This window comes from Coturnix japonica, chromosome 8 (assembly GCF_001577835.2).
Source record: "Coturnix japonica isolate 7356 chromosome 8, Coturnix japonica 2.1, whole genome shotgun sequence".
Lineage (NCBI taxonomy): Eukaryota > Metazoa > Chordata > Aves > Galliformes > Phasianidae > Coturnix > Coturnix japonica.
Window position 1 is genome coordinate 2,072,956 of NC_029523.1, and position 18,387 is coordinate 2,091,342.

Consider the following 18,387-nt stretch of genomic DNA (forward strand, 5'->3'; position numbering starts at 1 on the left):
AGAAAAAAAAAATAAAACCTTCCCAATATGGACAGGGCTAGATTTCACACTCAAGTTGTATGGAAAAAATCCTTGGCAATCCAACTAGGATGAGGGAAAGGGGAATGTAATAACGTGCCTGGCAGCCAGGTTGCTCGGTCTGCAGGCATTCAGCAACAGAAGAAAGGGGAGAGTCCTAGAACTAGGAAGGAGAAAGGAAACAGGATCTGGGGCTATTCAAGTCAGAGACAGACATACTGTGAGGGTTTCCAACAGAAAGGTAACAGAACAAGACAGGGGATACAGATGCACTCGCATTCTGTGTCTCCTATAGATCTAATTTAATAAAGCACAATTGATGATCATTTTTTCTATTCCTTTTTTATTATTATTATTTAATCTATTATTAGGTTTTTCAAGTGTGCAAGTATTTCTTAATCAAAAGAACAGTTCCATACAGCTCTTGACATGAAAGGACAGCTTCTCCAAAGCTATTACAGTATCAAAGTAATGTTCTGTGCAGAATCTAAGGTGAACCACTGGAATAATCCTTCTGGGATAGAGATAAAAAATGCTGCATTCAATGTTGCCCAGAAGCATCCAAAGCAATCTATCAAAAAGGCCATAAAAATATTGGGCCACACTTACTTGATGCATGTACTCGCCACTGCTATTATTTTCCTCCATTTTCTCTTTGTCTGCTTAGCCACTAATCTTGCCTTTGTCTGAAAGTTCCCGCTGCATATATGAAAGTAACAGCACTGATTAGCAACTCGCAGGAGGAAACGACCTCTGATGTGCTTCAAATCCATAAACCTTTTATACAGTTGAATCATATTACGAAGGGGAAAAAAAAAAAAAGGTGTTGCTGCAAAAATAGCAGTGTTGCAGTGGCACTAAGGTGAGATTGCCTGACATTAGCAACCCTTTTCATCTGCCCTTAGCAGATCTTCAGTATGCTCAAGTCAGTTACCTCTAACTTCTCTTCTGCTTATACTACATGCACTTAGTAGTAAACTGTACTTACTACAGGAGTTAGTTTGATCATTCACTTTGCTAAGTTTGGTCAGCTGCCCCACCACTAACTTAACCGTGCCCAGTGCAATGCACAGATTTCTCCCTTTTGTACAAGTCAAACGCTGCTTTATCTGCTGAACAGATGAGCAGTTTGGTTTCAGGGCAGTTGAGCAAAACTTGGGCTGGGGGAGCAGAGAGGAGGTAAAGAGAGGTTAGTAAGCAGCAAGAGCACTTGCATCTGATTGTTTTTAGCATCGAATATTAGCAAGCTTAATGTGCATATATAAAAAGGCTGCATCTTAGAAATCCTCACAATAAAGGGACAAATTTGGGCAACTGTTGGGAAGACACAGATGAGAAACGTTTTTGTTGGCTGCCTAATGAGACCAGCGTAAGAAACAGAGCAAACCTCCCTGTGTTGTGCCCAAGCCTGCTACCAAAACACATCCAGGAAAAACATCTCACAGAGGAAGACACAGGATTTGCTGTTCCCACCCTTACGACCCCAGCTGGCAGCACGAGGGGCTGCAGCACTCCTACCCCAGGAAGGCAGCAGGGGGGCTGGTAGCTGATGGGGTGGGACACGGTGCCTTCCAAGAGCAGCCAGAACAACTAATCTGGAGCACTGCACGCTTCCTCCTTATTGCCTGGCAGGACAGCTAAAGCTGCATTGCAAAAATGCGTGTTAAATGAAACCAGCAAAAGTCTGCAGTAGTACACAAGCAATAAAAAACTCCAACATGGGCAATATTACAAGGAGCTCAGCCACAAATATCAGCGCGTTGATTGTGCTGTGAAAACTGTAACCAAGCTTCACTTAAAAATGCCAATGGAAAAATACCCATTTTTTATTTTATACATCCATATATTACTGCATGAAGCCTGTCTGCAATCAGGGCAATTTACAGCTGCTCCTTCTGCAAAGGATTACTTTCATAAAGTAACATTAGTGACCAGGTAAGGATACCTTTGTGACTGCTAGCCTTGCTAACACCGTTCCAAAGCATAAAACATTGCCTTTTTCCCAGTCACCAGGGTCATCACGAGACTGCCATGACTTGTGTATCAGTGAGAGCAGCTTGGTAACTACATCAGCCAAAATCATGGAAAATACTGCTTTCTTCCAACTTCACTTGGTCCCAAAGTTATTGTTATGAGTTAATTACTAATTGCAGAAAGACATACCAGTAGACAGGCTTTCATCATTAAGCTTCTACATCAGATAAAGCAAATTCCAAAATACAAGAGCCAGACTGCAGAGTCAGCACCACAGAGGCCATCTGGAAGACACGGATCCTGCTCAATCTTAAGAACCCAATTTAGTGAGATTTGTCCAAAAGTGAAGCAGAAGAGCAGCTCATCAGCTGAGCAGCTCACAGGATGAGCTGGGCTAAGTTAGATGAGCTATTCCTGCACACAACTTCCGGAAAATAATAATAATAATAATAATAATAATAATAATAATAATAATAATAATAATAATAATAATAATAATAATAATAATAATAATGTAGTCATATTTCATTCAAGAAAGCAAACTTATCTTAAGTCTCACATGGAATTATTTATTACAGGTAAAATGTTTCAGTCATAATACTCACAGTACATCAAATATGGCTTATATTAAATGGCAAGAGAAACCAAACAGCTCTGGAGAGAAGACAGAAGGAAGCAGTTACAGAAAGCGATTTCTATCCTATGGAAAACACCCTTTTGTCACCTGTATACTTGAGAGACTCATGGATTCTCTTATTGCCTCTGCTTCATTTCTCTACAAGTTGACAAGTGAGGCTCAACTACTTTGACATATCACATTGCTTTGTGTCATTCCACCACCTGCCAACGCCACTGGCCCATCAAGCCTGCAATCAAAAGAAGGTTGCTAGAAACTGGGGAGGGGGAAAGAAGGAAACAGAAAAATAGAAACCGTCATTTTGTATTAGTGAATAGATGGAGAAATATTGACCTGTAAAAGTAAGCAAGATGGAGCAATTTAAGTATCAGTCTCACATGCAGATTAAAGAATGTAAAGGCACTTCAGAACACGTATATTAAATGTCGTGTATTATATGTGGAAGATTACATCAATGTAAGAGGAAATACAACTCTGCAAAACACCACTGTTCTTCACTCTGCTGTCTTATGTTGTTTTGGAAGAAAAGCAGTGGAAATCACAAGTTTTAATAAGTAAACATTCCGGAAGCACAACCAAACATGCAGTTGTCTATGCTGGCAACTATGAAAAGAAGTGTCTCAAAATAAAAAAGAAGATAAAACTATGCTTGGATCCTCATTTTTTTCTTAAGGTTTAGTCCTGAATCTAAGTGAAGTATGTGTTCTATAACCATAGAAACACTGCTTGTCTACAGTCCACATCTATCAACAAAACTTCCTTTCAGGAGAAAGAAAAATATTTGCTTTGTTCTGCAGTGAATATTAATGGACAAAATACTGACAGAAAACAGCAAGAGCACCAGTACCAGCCAAACAACAACAACTGCTGCAAAACGTGCTACCCACTGGGTAGCTCTTCCGCAACTAGCAATGCAGATACCCTTCTTCACAGTATTTGCTTAAAATCTCACCTTGCAGGATTCTGAGCCCTACTAGATATTTCCACACAGACAAATTTTTCCACTCCAAGTCCTGCATACCACAGCCCTCAATTTTTTTGCTAGCTTTCAGGTGCATATCATGTTTCCTAATGCACTCTTTGTGGCCCAGATCAGTAGCACGAATCCTGCATGGGAACAGAGGCTCCCAGTCCAACTTCTGTGGAACTGGCACTGTAGCTCAGTAGTTCCCAATGTTGCCAGATGCTCAGAATGGAATGGGACTGTCACGTCTCACTGGGAGGTGGAGAGAAATCACTACAGCCACCTCATCCTCAAATCGTAGCAGAAGCACATGAGAAAGAAAGCACAAAATTACTAGGAAACCAAGTACAAGGTTACCAAGCCAGATGCTGTGAAAAGGGCATAAGGCTGAAAGGAAAGCTTGTCAAAGCAAAGAAAAGGCACAGGAAAATCACAGAATGGAGCAGAGCTAAGAGGCAAAAGGCAGAACTGAAAGTTAAGCACGGTGTGAAATACAGGATCCCACAGAAATTGGGAACTCTAAAAAAATAAAACACAAAACAGAAGCACTGTGAGAACTGGCTACACTCCAGAAACAGCAGAAAAACAGAGCTACGAATATATAAGAGGAGGGCGGAATCTGCAGGGTTTGCGTGCTGCTCCAAAGCTGGTGGACTCCTCTATGACTCCTGTTCACTTACACGATCTATTGTGGAGCATTATGTGTGGAACACCTGCCTGGTAAACGATGGAAACTCTCATCACGTAAGTTGCACAGAAAAATAAAATGGAAACAAAATTAAAGCAAGTCTGCACACCGAGAGCTGTCAAGGTAGAAAATGTTCATGTTCCTCCATAAAGACCAGGCTTAACAATAGCTTTCAAGAGATTTTTCACATCTCTGGTATAAGAGCATCTACAATATCTGCATCCAAACACTAAATGCTGAACACATGTGAAACATCAGATCATTGACTGTGTCTAAATATCGGCAATCATAGGGTCCAATAGAACAGATAACCCTACATCACTTACCCTTAGGACTTTTAGCTACCTTAGAAACATAAAGAGTCACTGCAACAACGCAAGTAATTCTTTCCCCTCTCCCTTTTCTGAACTATCAGGATAACATTAGTTCAACAGAAGTACGACCAAAAGTGTACAGCAAGTATATGAGTACACAGTACTGACTTCTTATGGTCCTCAACAGAGTTCTGAATAAAGAGAAGTTCTTGCACAAGTGGGTACTACAGCCACTAATTAACTCCTCCAAAGATGACCCCGTGCTTCTGCTGTCACTGCTGGCCACAGCACCACCACTAACCCTGTGCACTGCTAAGGCTTATGTTACTAAATTGCAGCTTTAAGGAAAGAATATTTTAATTAACACCGACCTTAGGAAGAACTCCCAACATAAGAAAAAGAATACATACGTAACACCTACAGTGCTTTACTATCCGAATAACAGAACAGTGACCCGGGAGCTGGAGCACAGCTGACAGAGCCCCCATGATGGCACTTGTACATTAAATACGCTTGGACTGCTGACTTGTGCAGCAGGCAAACACGCTCCTTGGCACACACTCCTCAGCTGGATGACCATGGTTTCCCCAGAAGTGCTCATATCGGAGTCAATATCCTTGTAGTCAAACAGTAATAACAGTACAGAAGGACAGACCTACACATCCATTCTACCTTAATGTATCTGCAAGGAGAGAGCTCAGAAATACAACCTTTTGTACTTTTGTCTTGTTTTTTTGTTGTTTTTTTTTTAATAAATACTTCAACAGAGAACTGCCCCAAGACTATAACACATTTATTACACAGCAATTAGATTAAATGGTTTCAAAAGAAGCATGTACATGTTTCCAGCCTACATTCTGCAGCAGAGCAAAAACAATTCCGATACTACTCCGCAGCAGTGTACACTCATCACAGGGTACACAAACACGACTTTAAGGGAATCATGCATCTCCAAGGACATTTTCATGGATTAAATGTCAGGAATGAAATATTGCATTTCAACTTAGTTAGGACCTTAAAGAATGAATATAAAGACAAATATTGAGAGGTCTGAAGAAAACAATCGATCTCATTCTCAACTCTGAGGCACTTGAAGCAGTCAAACAAAAAGAATTTGTACTTCAGTTTCTTAATAGATAGAACTAAGAAGTTATGTAAAGAAATGAGGCTGACCATATTTTGAGTCTATGAGAACAGCAGAACTTTTGGTTAAAAAGGAGGATGTGTTTTAAGATGGCATCTTCAAAACAGAAATCTAACCTCCAGTACAGTGAAATAAAATTCATTTATAATATGCCACTCTTTTCAGAGTCAAAACTAACCAGTCAAGAAGAAACAAGAAGGGCAGAATTCCAACAAGAGCCCATAAAGCAGGCAGAAACTACACATCTGCAAGGTGCTCTGCTGCAGGCAAACCACTGCCAGAGCTCAGCATAACAAGGCTCCTCTAATCAGATGATGGACTACACGTGCAATACAATGTTCTCATATAGATGTACCATTTTGTTACAGTAAGGTCCTGATCAGGATTATGGCATTTCAACCCCATTCTATTAACCAATTCTGATAATATCTAATTCAAAATTTGCATAGAAAAGAAATATAAATCATTAATTGCGAAGTACACACAAATTCTCATATCACACAGTGCTAAAATACCTGAACTGCCTTTATAAAAGCTTATGTAAGTTTTGAGAGCCACCAATGCCATTAAGGAGAATGTGCAAGCAATTACTGTCTGATGACAATAATTAAATGGGCAGAATTTCAGAAGTAACATGCTCCATTGTGCGGATATTAACTCAATGTCATCTGTTCCTGCCCATCCAGAACTATCATCACCAACCAACACAGTCCCAGAGAAATATAAAGATTTTCATTAAAAATATAATTTCATAAATAGATTGCTTAGCATCCTAAGCATTTTGTTATTAAAAATGAAGAGCATTAAAAAAAAAAGCATTATGTCTCAAACCAACCCTCTGTGACATGTCTGCTTTCCAGTGCAGTTTCACAAGGTTTGCTTGGGCCGTCTTACTGTGAGGGACATCCAAACACCGCAGCAATAGAAAACCAATGACAGAGATGGGTCACCTGCATGATCCTTTGCCCTTACAGCACAACCTGACAACTCGCACTGAACTGCCCACTGCTTCTGAAAACTCCAGGCAAATGGGTCATTTCTTCCAACTGGTTATCCTCAGAGAGAAGTAAGCAATGGGGGAGGAAACGTTGTGGCCCAGAGGCCCTGTGCAGGCTGGTGGATCAATGGGCAGTGTCAGCAGGCTTCCATTTAATGATGCTCAAACTAGCACCAGCCGTGCTAACAGCCATGCTTACCACTGATACCCACACACAGGAAACACAGAATAGTGGAAAGACCAAATAATTGCCTTATTTTACAGTATAGAGATTTTATATATAATATATATTATATATATATAATATATATATATAATTTTTTTTTTTTTTTTTTTCCTTATTTTACAGTATAGAGATTTTATATATAATATATATTATATATATATAATATATATATATAATTTTTTTTTTTTTTTTTTTAAGTTGTAAGCCTTACATTTTATGTACGTAACATCAGTCCTTAGATTTCAACCACAAGAACATGAACACATTCACAACAGCACAATGCAGCAGTCAGGAACAGTGAGTAGATCTGTGTCACTACTGGTAACTTACAAAGCCCTCCTATAAAGAAGCATGCAAGGCTTGCAAAGTGCTGCTACTATACATACACAAACATATATCATTTCACACATGGGTTTGTTTCTTCTTAAATATACTTTTAAGTCAAGAAGTATTTGGTAAACAAACAGAGAAACAACACCTATTAAAGATCCTATTTAATTCAGCCATTTATCTTTGTAGAGCTAAAAAGACAAGCAACAAAAATCAACCAGTCATTACTTTCCCAGTATTCTAAAATCTCCAGTGTTTACTTTCAAAAACTATTATTGCTTCCTTTTACATTTACAGGCCCCCTCTGCACTCAGCAGGTGAAAGATGGTATTCAAGAGGGGGACATGGCAGTTTTTTCTCACCTATCACGTCAACAAGCCCGGATCCTGTAAAAGCCCCGGTACCAACATGACACCCAGACACCGCCTCCACCCCATAAACCTATCCTTTCTTAAAGACTATTTCCTAAGATCAAGAAAGAATTTTTGTTTTAAGTAAATTATCTCATTTTAAGGGTGAATTTTCTTGTCAAGTTTTTAAGTGTATGTCATCCTTTTCATTTGCTTCCAGGAAATTCATTGTCAGAAGTTTTAAGTTCTGTTTTCCCATTGATCACCTGGGAAAATTTTCCCAAACTCCCCTGAAAACCACCCTTCACACATCCCCTACATCATTCCAGCCCCAAATCTCAGTTTTGATCCATCTCTCCAGGCATGTTTCCACCAGCACCTAAGAACAGAGAAGGAGAGTCCCCATAATCAGCAATTACTCAGGTGCACATTAGCTTCTTCCTTAATGCCAGTGGACAGTTACCTTTCCTGAGGGATGCTCCAGAAGACAGGAACAGCAAGTTACATTCAGGATCCTGAATCCCCTGCTTCACCAAGGCAGGCAGAACTGCACTCTGTTGGGAAACACCTAGTAGGTTTAGAAATTAAGTACTGATGACATCTAAGTAGTAGAAGTCATTTACTTCTAAATACAAAGAACTTCTTAATCACTTTTAAATGAAAGATCTCCCAGTCATTCTGAGGAAGGACACCACAGGAACACGAGACCATCAGTATTAACATTTAACTTAGTTTTCAAGTTTCCACTAGCCTTTAACATGGTAGTATTGCAGTGCCCTCAGCAAGCTCCTAGTGAAGGCAGAGAATCAAGAGCTAGAAAGTGGAGAGGAAGCAGTGAATCCCAGCTCAGTTTTACTGTCTTGAAGACCATTTCTGCCTAGTCTGAGGCTGGTCTCTACCACTTGGACTTCAATAACCAACAGTGAAACTATTAAGGAAGGACTCGATGTACCTAATTTCTTACATTCTTTTTATTGCCACACAAACAGAAGATTTCTATCACACAAAAGTTGTAAGGCCTCCACACATCATTAAAGCAGTTGTAAAAGAACAAGTTACACAAGCTGGCAAGAAAAACGAAACAGAAATCCAACACACATTAGGAAAGAATTTGCTTTTTACCAACCAGGAACTGATACTCTCTAAGTAAAGAATTACTACGGTGCAAATAAGTACTTACTGCATAGTTTGCTCCAAAAGTAATGCCTCCTATTTGCTTCCATGGAAATAAGAGAGCATGATAACGCTATTTGATCAAACTGTTTTTCAACAGTTAATACCATTAGCTGTGCATTCTCACCAGCAATGAACAGCATGCTGTGCTCTTAACATTCCGCACCAGCTGAGGTTAACCAATGTTTTACAGCTATTATGATGGCATCACTGCTAAGAAAACACTGCCCAAGCAGTTCAACTTTCACTGCATTCACATCCACTGTTTGGTCTCCATCAATTTTCAGCAAGCATCCACACGTGTCAACAAGGGCCAAATTTTCCACATGGAGGAAATCAGCAACACACCTTTGACTCATTTGCACTTCCACATCAGACACCATTTTGCCCCACTGCTGCCACCTGCCACACAGCAAAAAAAATATCACAGACAACTGTTGGGAAGTTTCAGCCTCTCCCGCCATACCACCAAAATCCACCTCCAACACTGCTGGCCACCTTAATAACATAGAAGGCATTACTTTCAGAGGAGTTCTTGTAGACATGAATATATATATATACACATGTGTGTATATATATACACACAAACATCCTGATATCTGTTTCTCTACCCTATAATCAAAAAAATAATAAACACTATCGCTAAAAATTCTTAGTTTAATGGATAATTAATCACATTTTTTGCTACTCAATTTGAACAGATGCATAAGAATAAAATAACCAGGAGTAATCAAAGGTCAGACAATGTGATCATCAGTGAATGTCTGCAAACATAGACTTCCAAGTCTGAAAGCCTGTTACAGCTGGGAAGGCTAATAGTATGTGTATACAGAAAACAATGCAGTGCACTGCTAGCACATCTGATTTGACACCAAATTAGGGTCACGTGGATACAGAATTAACACAGCAAAAAGGCTCCATTTCCATTCCAGCCCCAGAGGGCAAACAGAAGTGTGGCTTCTGGTAAGAACCTGCAGCACTGCTGCAAGTACAGAAGCTACCTTATCTGCAGCTGGCTTGATTTGATGTAGGCTAACCTGCAATGGAACACAGTGCAACTGCAGTTAGGCACAACATAGAGAACAGCAACTAAGAGAAAGGGAATAATATCGTCAAGGATGTTGGAAAAATGTCTAGAGGGAGTCTGGAATAAAAGTCAGATCTTTGAATCAACAAGTTAAAAGCTGGCCAAATAGTTGAGAAATGATCCAGAGACTGAACCATCAGAGAGCCAAACTGGGGAAGGGGGCACTGGAGCTTTGGGACACTTGAATGACATGGCAAAACAAAAGACACGAAAACAGAGAGAGAAGGGATTCATGTACATAAAATAAGAGGATGCTAAATAGGGAAAAAGGGGTAAGCATTAAACATAAGTATTTAATATGAGGGGAGCCATACACTTCACGATGGGAGTAAAAGAGAAAATTCTTGCTAGTGAAGGAGTCATTCCTGAAAGTCATTCAAAGAGAAATAAACAAGAGCTGCAGGAGTTAAAGGGCCAAACTCACACCAGTGAGAGGCAGAGGCCTGGTTCAGAAACAGATTCTAAGAAAGCAAAACAATTGGGGAAGAAAAAAAACAAACAAACAAGCAAACACATAAAAGCTAAAATGAAAAGCAAACCTGGAAGCAAACTCACCAAGAAAGAAGATGTGGCCCAAATGGTTAAAAAGTCCATTGGGAAGGAGAATTAGAACAGGTAAGGCAGAGCTGAGTCCAAAGCTTTGTTGTGTTGACATTCTGCAGCGATATCCAGAAAATGAGGAATGGAAATTAAGAAATAACACGAGAAGATGTACAGGGAAGGTATTGGAGACAGGGCACTGTGAGAAGCAACCAAAGAAACAACATACAGAGAAGCAGACAGAGATGAAAATAAAGACCAGTGAGTCAAAGGAGGTAAGGCCAGTGAAGGAAAGAGGCAGCTGAGAAGAGTAAAAGAGTCAGAAAGGTTAACAGACTGGAGATCCCAAAAGGAGTGAGTGACAGGGTAAAGGAGAGAGAACGACAGATATGCTGAAAGAGAGCAGGTAGTGATCAGAGACAGGGAATTTAAAAATGAGAGATAATAAAGCACACAGTATTTAGTAAAGACGAGGTCATGGGAATGATTGAGGCAGGGAAAGCATCTGTCTAAAGCTAGAAATCAAAGTGGCAGCTAGAAAAACTGAATAAAGAACAATGGAGCTAAGGAGTGATCCAGACAAAACAAAACATCCAGCTTGCCTATGTTTAGGGATAACATTTGAGAAGGCAGGAGTGGGTGGATTTCAGCAAAGCCACAAAGAAAGAATGGAACTGTTGTCGGCCATTTGGAAAACAAGAACTTCAAGTTTGAAAAAGGGAAGAGACAACTGGGAAGACGAAGGAGAGGCAGGGGATGACTATGGAAATCAAGAACAAGAATCCCAAGAATAAGGCTTAGGGAAAGGAGCAAAGACTAGAAAAAAAAATCCTTAAAAATCTCAACGTGAATCACATTTGGAAACTAAGTGTCAAATCACTGGGGATGCCCAGAGCCTGCATTTCCCCTCTTCAGTGATCTCTGTGGGAAGATTTAGTTATTCAACCAGACCAGAGCAAAGATCAGAATCCAAAAGATCAGCACTGTCATTGGCTATTAGCTGACACGGGGATGTGGCAGCATTGGAAAAACTTCAGACTGCTAAGATGGTATAAAAATACTGATGGTATTAAAACTACATGGGGGGGAAGCTATTTGAACTCTGTTATTCAGCATTTCTACTTCCAGACTGAACCAACTCTCCACAGAACACCAGCTGAAGGCCTTGACTGTCTTCCTCTCACATAAACCTTCAGTTCCTAAAAGCACAAATACCTGACACAGCATTTAGCACCAGCATTCAAATTCAGCCATTAAGATACTCTTCTCTCTGGTTAACTGCCAAGACAGGGACCAAATGGATGGCTTGCTGAAAGCAAACATCACATCACTTCTGGGTCCCATTCAGAGATAGCTGAGGACCACTGGCAATACAAGTCCCTTTCCGTTTCCAAGACTCTGTCAACAATTTCACTCTTCACGGCTGTCTTAATCGTGCGCATGAATAAAACACTCGCCTGCCCAGACACATCTAATACTGTATTTCATCTTCCTGTACACTGGCATGTTTTTTAAGTTTCAGCTCATTACAAGAAGAACACGTACTTCTATTGCCTGCTCATACCACAAGTAGCCGGATCGCTGAAGTTGAAGTGGGGAAAAATACATTAAGTCTGTTCTACCAAAACAAAGACATACAAAAAGAACAGAGCACACCATTTATAGGTACCCTACTAATTGCTATTTATTCACTGTGAGCAAACAAGGGTCACCCAAAATTACTGAAATCCCATAAAAAAAACCCCAAAATTTATGCTTTATCTGTAAACAAGAGCTGACAGGAGCTCAAAAAAGCTGGGGTCACAAACAGGAGCTCTTCCTGATTCTCAAGCCTTTCAGGTACTTCCACATAATTTCAGAGTAATTTGAGATAAAGGCACAGCTTATAATCAATTATGAACATACTCAGTGCAGTGCTTTTAGATACAGTTTTGGACGAATGGTATGGAAATTTCTTGGATGTACTTCCTATCATTACGATTCTAGAACACTCACCTATAATTAAATGCTGGGAACAGTGAGCTGACTGCAAGACCAACAGCAACTACTGTAGCGTGTCTGCAATAAGAAAAGTTCGAAAAAATATCATAGAATCACTGTTATTTTTACACTGTACTTGATATCTGTACGCTTTATTTTTATTAGGCTACTGCACAGCAGGGGAGCTCTCAAGATAGTAGATGAGATTTTAATGCAATGTCATTCGAAGTTCAGTCAGGAAACACGTTAATACTGTAGTTCTACTGAAACAAAAGGGGGCACAGGTCAGAGCATTTTGTTTAGAAATATAACAGGTTCATCTTAAAAAAAACAAACATGTAATGCCATAGTTTTAAATAAACAGTGCCAAATCTCACCAGCAACAGAAGATGACAAATAGAATGCTGTTCCTATAACAGGAAACAGTCTACAAAATGTACAGCACATATGGAATTATTACAGCATTGTTTTCATACATTGCTAGGCTGTTTACTTACGGGATAGATTCTAGAACCTCAGTTACACAAGCAATTCCATGAACCCATACAGACTTCTCAAATACAAACTTTGGTACCCGAGTCATTTTGTACCATTTATTCTACAGTTTTTAAAATAGAAACAACCAATATTTTTACTCAGCACAAAATTTAATTAGCCAAACAAACAAAAAAACCCCACACCCACACCAACGTGTTACACATTTGCTAACCTTTAGCTCATCATTTCTTTATTCCATGAATACTTCTAAAAAAGGGGGAGGAAAACTGGTTACTTTCAGGCAAAGTAATAATACCTGATGCATAACATTAGATGCATGCAGCCTGATTGTGTTAGGTTTTTTTTGTCAGTGTCTTTGGAATATTCTAGTCCATTTCAGAGAAGAATGACTGGAGTTCTTATGCATATTAAAAACTAACCATGGCAGTCAAGCAAGTATGGTGCTGCCTCTGCCAATAGAAACCACTTTGCTCTGACATCTGAGCATATAACCATCATTTGTTTAAAATACAGTTATCAGATAATACATGAATGTAAATACAGAAGTTGTTAAACACAAACCAAGGTTTCTCAAGCACTTTCTTCCTATACATTGTTCCACTGGAGTCCTACAAGACAAGATCAAGTAAATATGACAGCAAGAAGGAAAACAAATGACTTGTCCTAACAAAGTCTGGAAATTAGAACAAAACAGCAGAGAAACAATGCACCAAGATGAAGATGTGACACATAATTTTTAAAAGCTGCACGTTGCCAAACAGAATTTCCACATTATGTCTAAATTTTAAAAATATATTAAAAAAAACAAACCCTGCCCAAAGCACGACTGATCAAACTCCAAATTTCCCCCATTTAGATTTGCATTCTTTGGGCATTACACCCAATAAAAAAGCTGCACAGAGAAAAAAAATCAGCAAAACAAGAAGTGCAGGGAACTGACTGCATACAGAACCTCCGTGTGGATATATGTATTGCTGATCTTCTCTCAACTAACTTCTTTTTACCCACATAACAAAAGGCTTAGGTGACACTAACAGCTTCTTAGCAATCTCATTGGTAACAATTCTGTTCTGACAGTTCTGGTATTCTCAAAAAAAAGTTCATTCTTGACATTCAGGAAATTTGAGTTCCATCTCTGTTTACAAACACCCCTTTTTCCCTTAGCAATGAAAACAATATGAAACATACCAGAAAGGTTTTAAGATTTAACCAAAATATCGTGACTCTCCTTTTCAATAAGGAAATACCTGTCAGACATTTTGCACCAATACTTATTTCCAGAACAGAAGTGGGAACTTACTCTGAAACATAAGTGCTAAAATTTACTTTTACTAAATAAAAAGCTACTTCTTAGGATACAAAATACAAAATCTGATACTCTGGAATAATATATTTTGTTTTAGTACACAACTATATATTTTCCAAAAGATTTGGTACTTTAAAAGCATCTTTAAATACAGCATTATAAGGTCCAATTATTTTAAATACAAAACTCTACAACCAGTGACATTTACAGAAATAGAAATCTGTAACTTAAAGATCGCATCCTTTAATCAGATCCTCTCATACGTGCTGGCCTCAGAAGAGCACTATTCACTACAGGCAGCATCTGCACGGTTTTAACACTCAGCTATGCAGACTTGCGTTGCCCCGGGGCAGTGCTGCACAAGGCTATTGAAAACGATCAAACTGCAGAATCAACACCTTAAATTTTCCCATAAAACCTCCAACAAATGTTTTACGTGCATTATGACAGAATAGCATAATGAAAAGGGACGTTAACATTAATTTCAGTGTAAGGCTTTTTTCCCCACCAACTATTTTTACATCATGTTTGGCAAGCACAAAACTAATCATGTCATCTGTCTACTCACGTGCTGAGAACTGCAAACTATAATTCAGTATAAAATACAATAACCTTCTACAATAATTATACCCCTTTTAGAACTAAGATTAAAATAAACATAACTGTGCTGATTCATACTTCCTATAAATTACTAAAAAGGTGTGAGATTCAGACATTTTGCTTCTACATAAGCCTAATATCTGTATCCTGTGCAAAAGTGCAACCGTGTTTTAGAACTGAGGCCCAACTGAACACATTTTGTCAGTGAAGAAAACATATTTGAACTCACTTAACACGGAAAGCAGTGGCTCTCAGTATCTTTTAAAGTTATGCTTTACATATTTAAATCTGCAAGTTGGTAAAAAGTTTAAAAAAAAAATAAAAACAAAAACAAACAGAAAACACTGAAGTTCGTATATAAATGAGTTTACAAAGCACAATGGTAAGCTTCAAATAATTACATTTCTGTAACGCAAAGAGGTGGGACGACTTATTTAAAGCACTTGAACATTTCTGATCTTCTGGATCTGCTGTCTGTTCAGCTGCTCGCAGTGTGTGCGTGCATACGTTTCGCTACGTCGTAGACATAGGTTATGTCTGGTCGCTTCTCCGGATCCGGGTTGATGCACATATTAACTAACTGTCGCAGCTAGGAGAGGAAAATAACATGTAAGAAAGCCAACAATCCTGCCAAGTAGTATTTGTGCATTCTTAAATTCAAATTGAAAAGACTGACAACAATTAGCCCAGCACAGCAACTCTGCATAAACACACGCTCAGTGCTCTCTCTCAACACATAATGCACACAGTTTCATGCATGTATGCAACACTATTTTTGTTGCTGTTGTTGTTTTACACTATTGTCAGAAAATAAAATATCAGCATAAAAAGTAACAAGGAGACTTAAGTTCTAATTCTTTTAACATGTAACTTCAAACATGCATGGAACTTTGTAATACCTCATTCAAATGGCAACTCCTGCTAAAGCCAGCGAGGACTTCTTAATTTAAAAACTCCGCCTTTGACTTAGTAAAATTCTGAACTTAAAAATGAAAGTTGGGAAAGTATTTTGAGGAAGCATCACATTATGTTGGCCTTGGAAACATGATACTGAAGTAAATACCCTTTGGACTATGTCTTAGTTTTTATTTGTAAGGTGTTTTTTTCCCCCTTTATAGAACGAAACAATTAATAAACATGTTCACAGAAGCATTCTTAGGTGTATTACTGAGAAAACCTAATTCCTGCAACTAGCAGAGTGACCTGATCACCGTGATTATTCAAAGGCAACACAGGCAGCATATTCAAATGTGCCATCAGAGAGTTCCCTTCCTGCTTTGTACAAGAAGATCAAGAAGGATTTTAAATTCTAATTATACTCTTAGTTTTTCTGAAGATGAATTTCAATGCGCCGGAGCAGCAAGTCCAGAAGTTGAAGGAAGAAACATTACATACAACCGTCTACAACTTTGTTTGCAGAAGCTGCAAACAGCACACACTGTACACAAGTTCCTCCACAATTAATAATACAAAAACTGTCACTAAAACATTCTGCTGCTTTAGGGAAATTAATACTTCTATATGAGATGAATTATATATCAGGTGAATTCTGAAGACAGCGATCAGATTGCTCATCATTTTACTTTAATGTTTCTCTTCTTGGTTGATGGTCAGATCCAGCAACACACCTGCTATTTGAATCTCAAGCATGTTAAGTTTATCTGACTAATGGATTTTAAAGTTAGCACATTCATTCTGACAGGCAGTGAATAGAAATATCATACCACCGGCAGGAAAAACTATTAGTCCACAATAATGCCCAATTATCTGGGAAACAGAACACTGGAAATTATGAACTACTGTAAGAAATAATTACCAAAATGTAATAGAAAAAGTAAAATAAGCTCCTGTAGAAGCAACAGCTGGGACACAAAGTGACCAGCCGACAATATATTAACAGAGAGCAACAGCTTGCCGTGCAACAGCTCATACAGCCTGCGTGGCAAACAGGAAACACTTCAGAACATCAAAAACCCAATCCTGAAATTAGAACCAAATATGTAAACATTTTATAAAGAGAATACAAAAGAAATTTATCAGGGGAATACAACATCAAATCTTGTACATATACATATATCTTTATCTGTGAAGAGTTCCATCTGTTCAGTAGAACTGCGTAAATAAAGTCTTAGTAAAAGATCTTGAAGGACTGACACCTATAAAGCTATCATTGGAGGAATAATGTGATTCTCTCGCATTTTTACCAGTAAATCAGCCGTAGTCAAAATGATACAAGGAGATCCTCCAATAAATTTACCTGTGAAAAGCTTGGGAAGTTGTGCTTAGCTTCACCAGTCCACTCCATGTTGTTTAATTGGTGATCCATTGGCAACTGATTTCACTTTCTAAACTGAACTTTCCCATTTTAAAAAATACTAGAACCAATAAATTATTTGAGTCTAAAATAAAGTCATTAAACAGGACATCTGCCTTTTGAGTCGCTTTATTACTTTGGTTCAGAGCTTCAAAGATGGCCATGGAGATTCAATGGTTGCAATGACACAAGCTAAATGGCATCACTGCATTAGATAACGCTTTCAAGCCCTACTCATCTTTTCAAGCACACTTAGAGAAACCAACCACCTACACGATGCCTTTGCTGTTTGCAACTTGCACAGTTATTTACTAACCCCAACCAAAATGACCATGTAGCTACTACTGCCCAGATGCAAGAAAAGGTTTATGAGAATGTTAATAATAAGGGACAGCTGTGAATTAGTTTATTCAGAGATTATTTTCTCAACACAGTACAGGAGATGAACTCAACCAGTGGTAACGAACCTTAGCAGTTATCACAGTAAAATATAAATGGTAGTCATTGATGTGGCTATGAGTCTTACTACTTAAATGCCAGCTATTGCTAACACTGCTAAATCTCCTTCTCCCTCCCGTCCCCAGAATTTCAGTTGTAAGAGAGCATAGCAGAATGAAAATAGTTACACACGGAGACAGTCCCTAACAACTGAAAAGGGGTTCATGCTGGCTGCTAATAGTTGGCCATAGTAATATTTCTTTACCTACTTGAGCAACTATCTGAATGAACCCTCTAGAGTCGGCCCCTCTAGTACTGATGAAATTCTCATGATGCAGAAAAGCCTGACAGTACCACAGGAAGAGGCACTGGGGTTCTCAAGTCAGATTACCACTAGAGGTAGAGTAACTCTTTTAGTATTAACTGGCACAGACTGGCCAACAGGCAGAACAGACTTACGACCAAGCTGGAAGGAGTTCCTGTTGTATCCTCACATCCCCAAGCTGCAAACTCCTTTGGCTGCTTACTGTTCTTAACCTCCTCTGTGCACTTAGCACAATGACTGTGTTTAGCCTGGAGCTTAGCCTGACACTGGAGCAGTGGGATACGCTTTCTTTAACTTTAGCAGGTTTTTCAGCTATGAAATAAACAATTATCGCTCAAGTCAGGAGAAAGGGAGGGGGGAATACTAAGCACTGTGACAGGCAAGTACTTGGCACTGTCAGGCAACTGAGACAGAAAACTTTTCCTATAAGAAATCCTGGATGATTGAAATAATAATAATAAACTCACAAACCTTTCTCTGAATA

The 18,387-nt window shown here is 38.8% G+C and overlaps 1 protein-coding gene across 4 annotated transcripts in view; it reads right to left on the minus strand.

The window, feature by feature from the left end:
* Window positions 1-8,595: 8,595 nt before the first annotated feature.
* The window catches only part of NEK7 (NIMA related kinase 7), a 58,651-nt gene continuing 48,859 nt past the window's right edge, over window positions 8,596-18,387 (minus strand). For 3 of the 4 annotated variants that reach the window (XM_015869364.2, XM_015869362.2, XM_015869363.1), the window contains one exon: window positions 8,596-15,415. In XM_015869364.2, the coding sequence (XP_015724850.1) occupies window positions 15,305-15,415 (111 nt within the window). In that variant the 3' untranslated portion in view covers window positions 8,596-15,304. The remainder of the gene's footprint in view (window positions 15,416-18,387) is intronic. The other variant, XR_004308176.1, reaches the window with a different exon arrangement.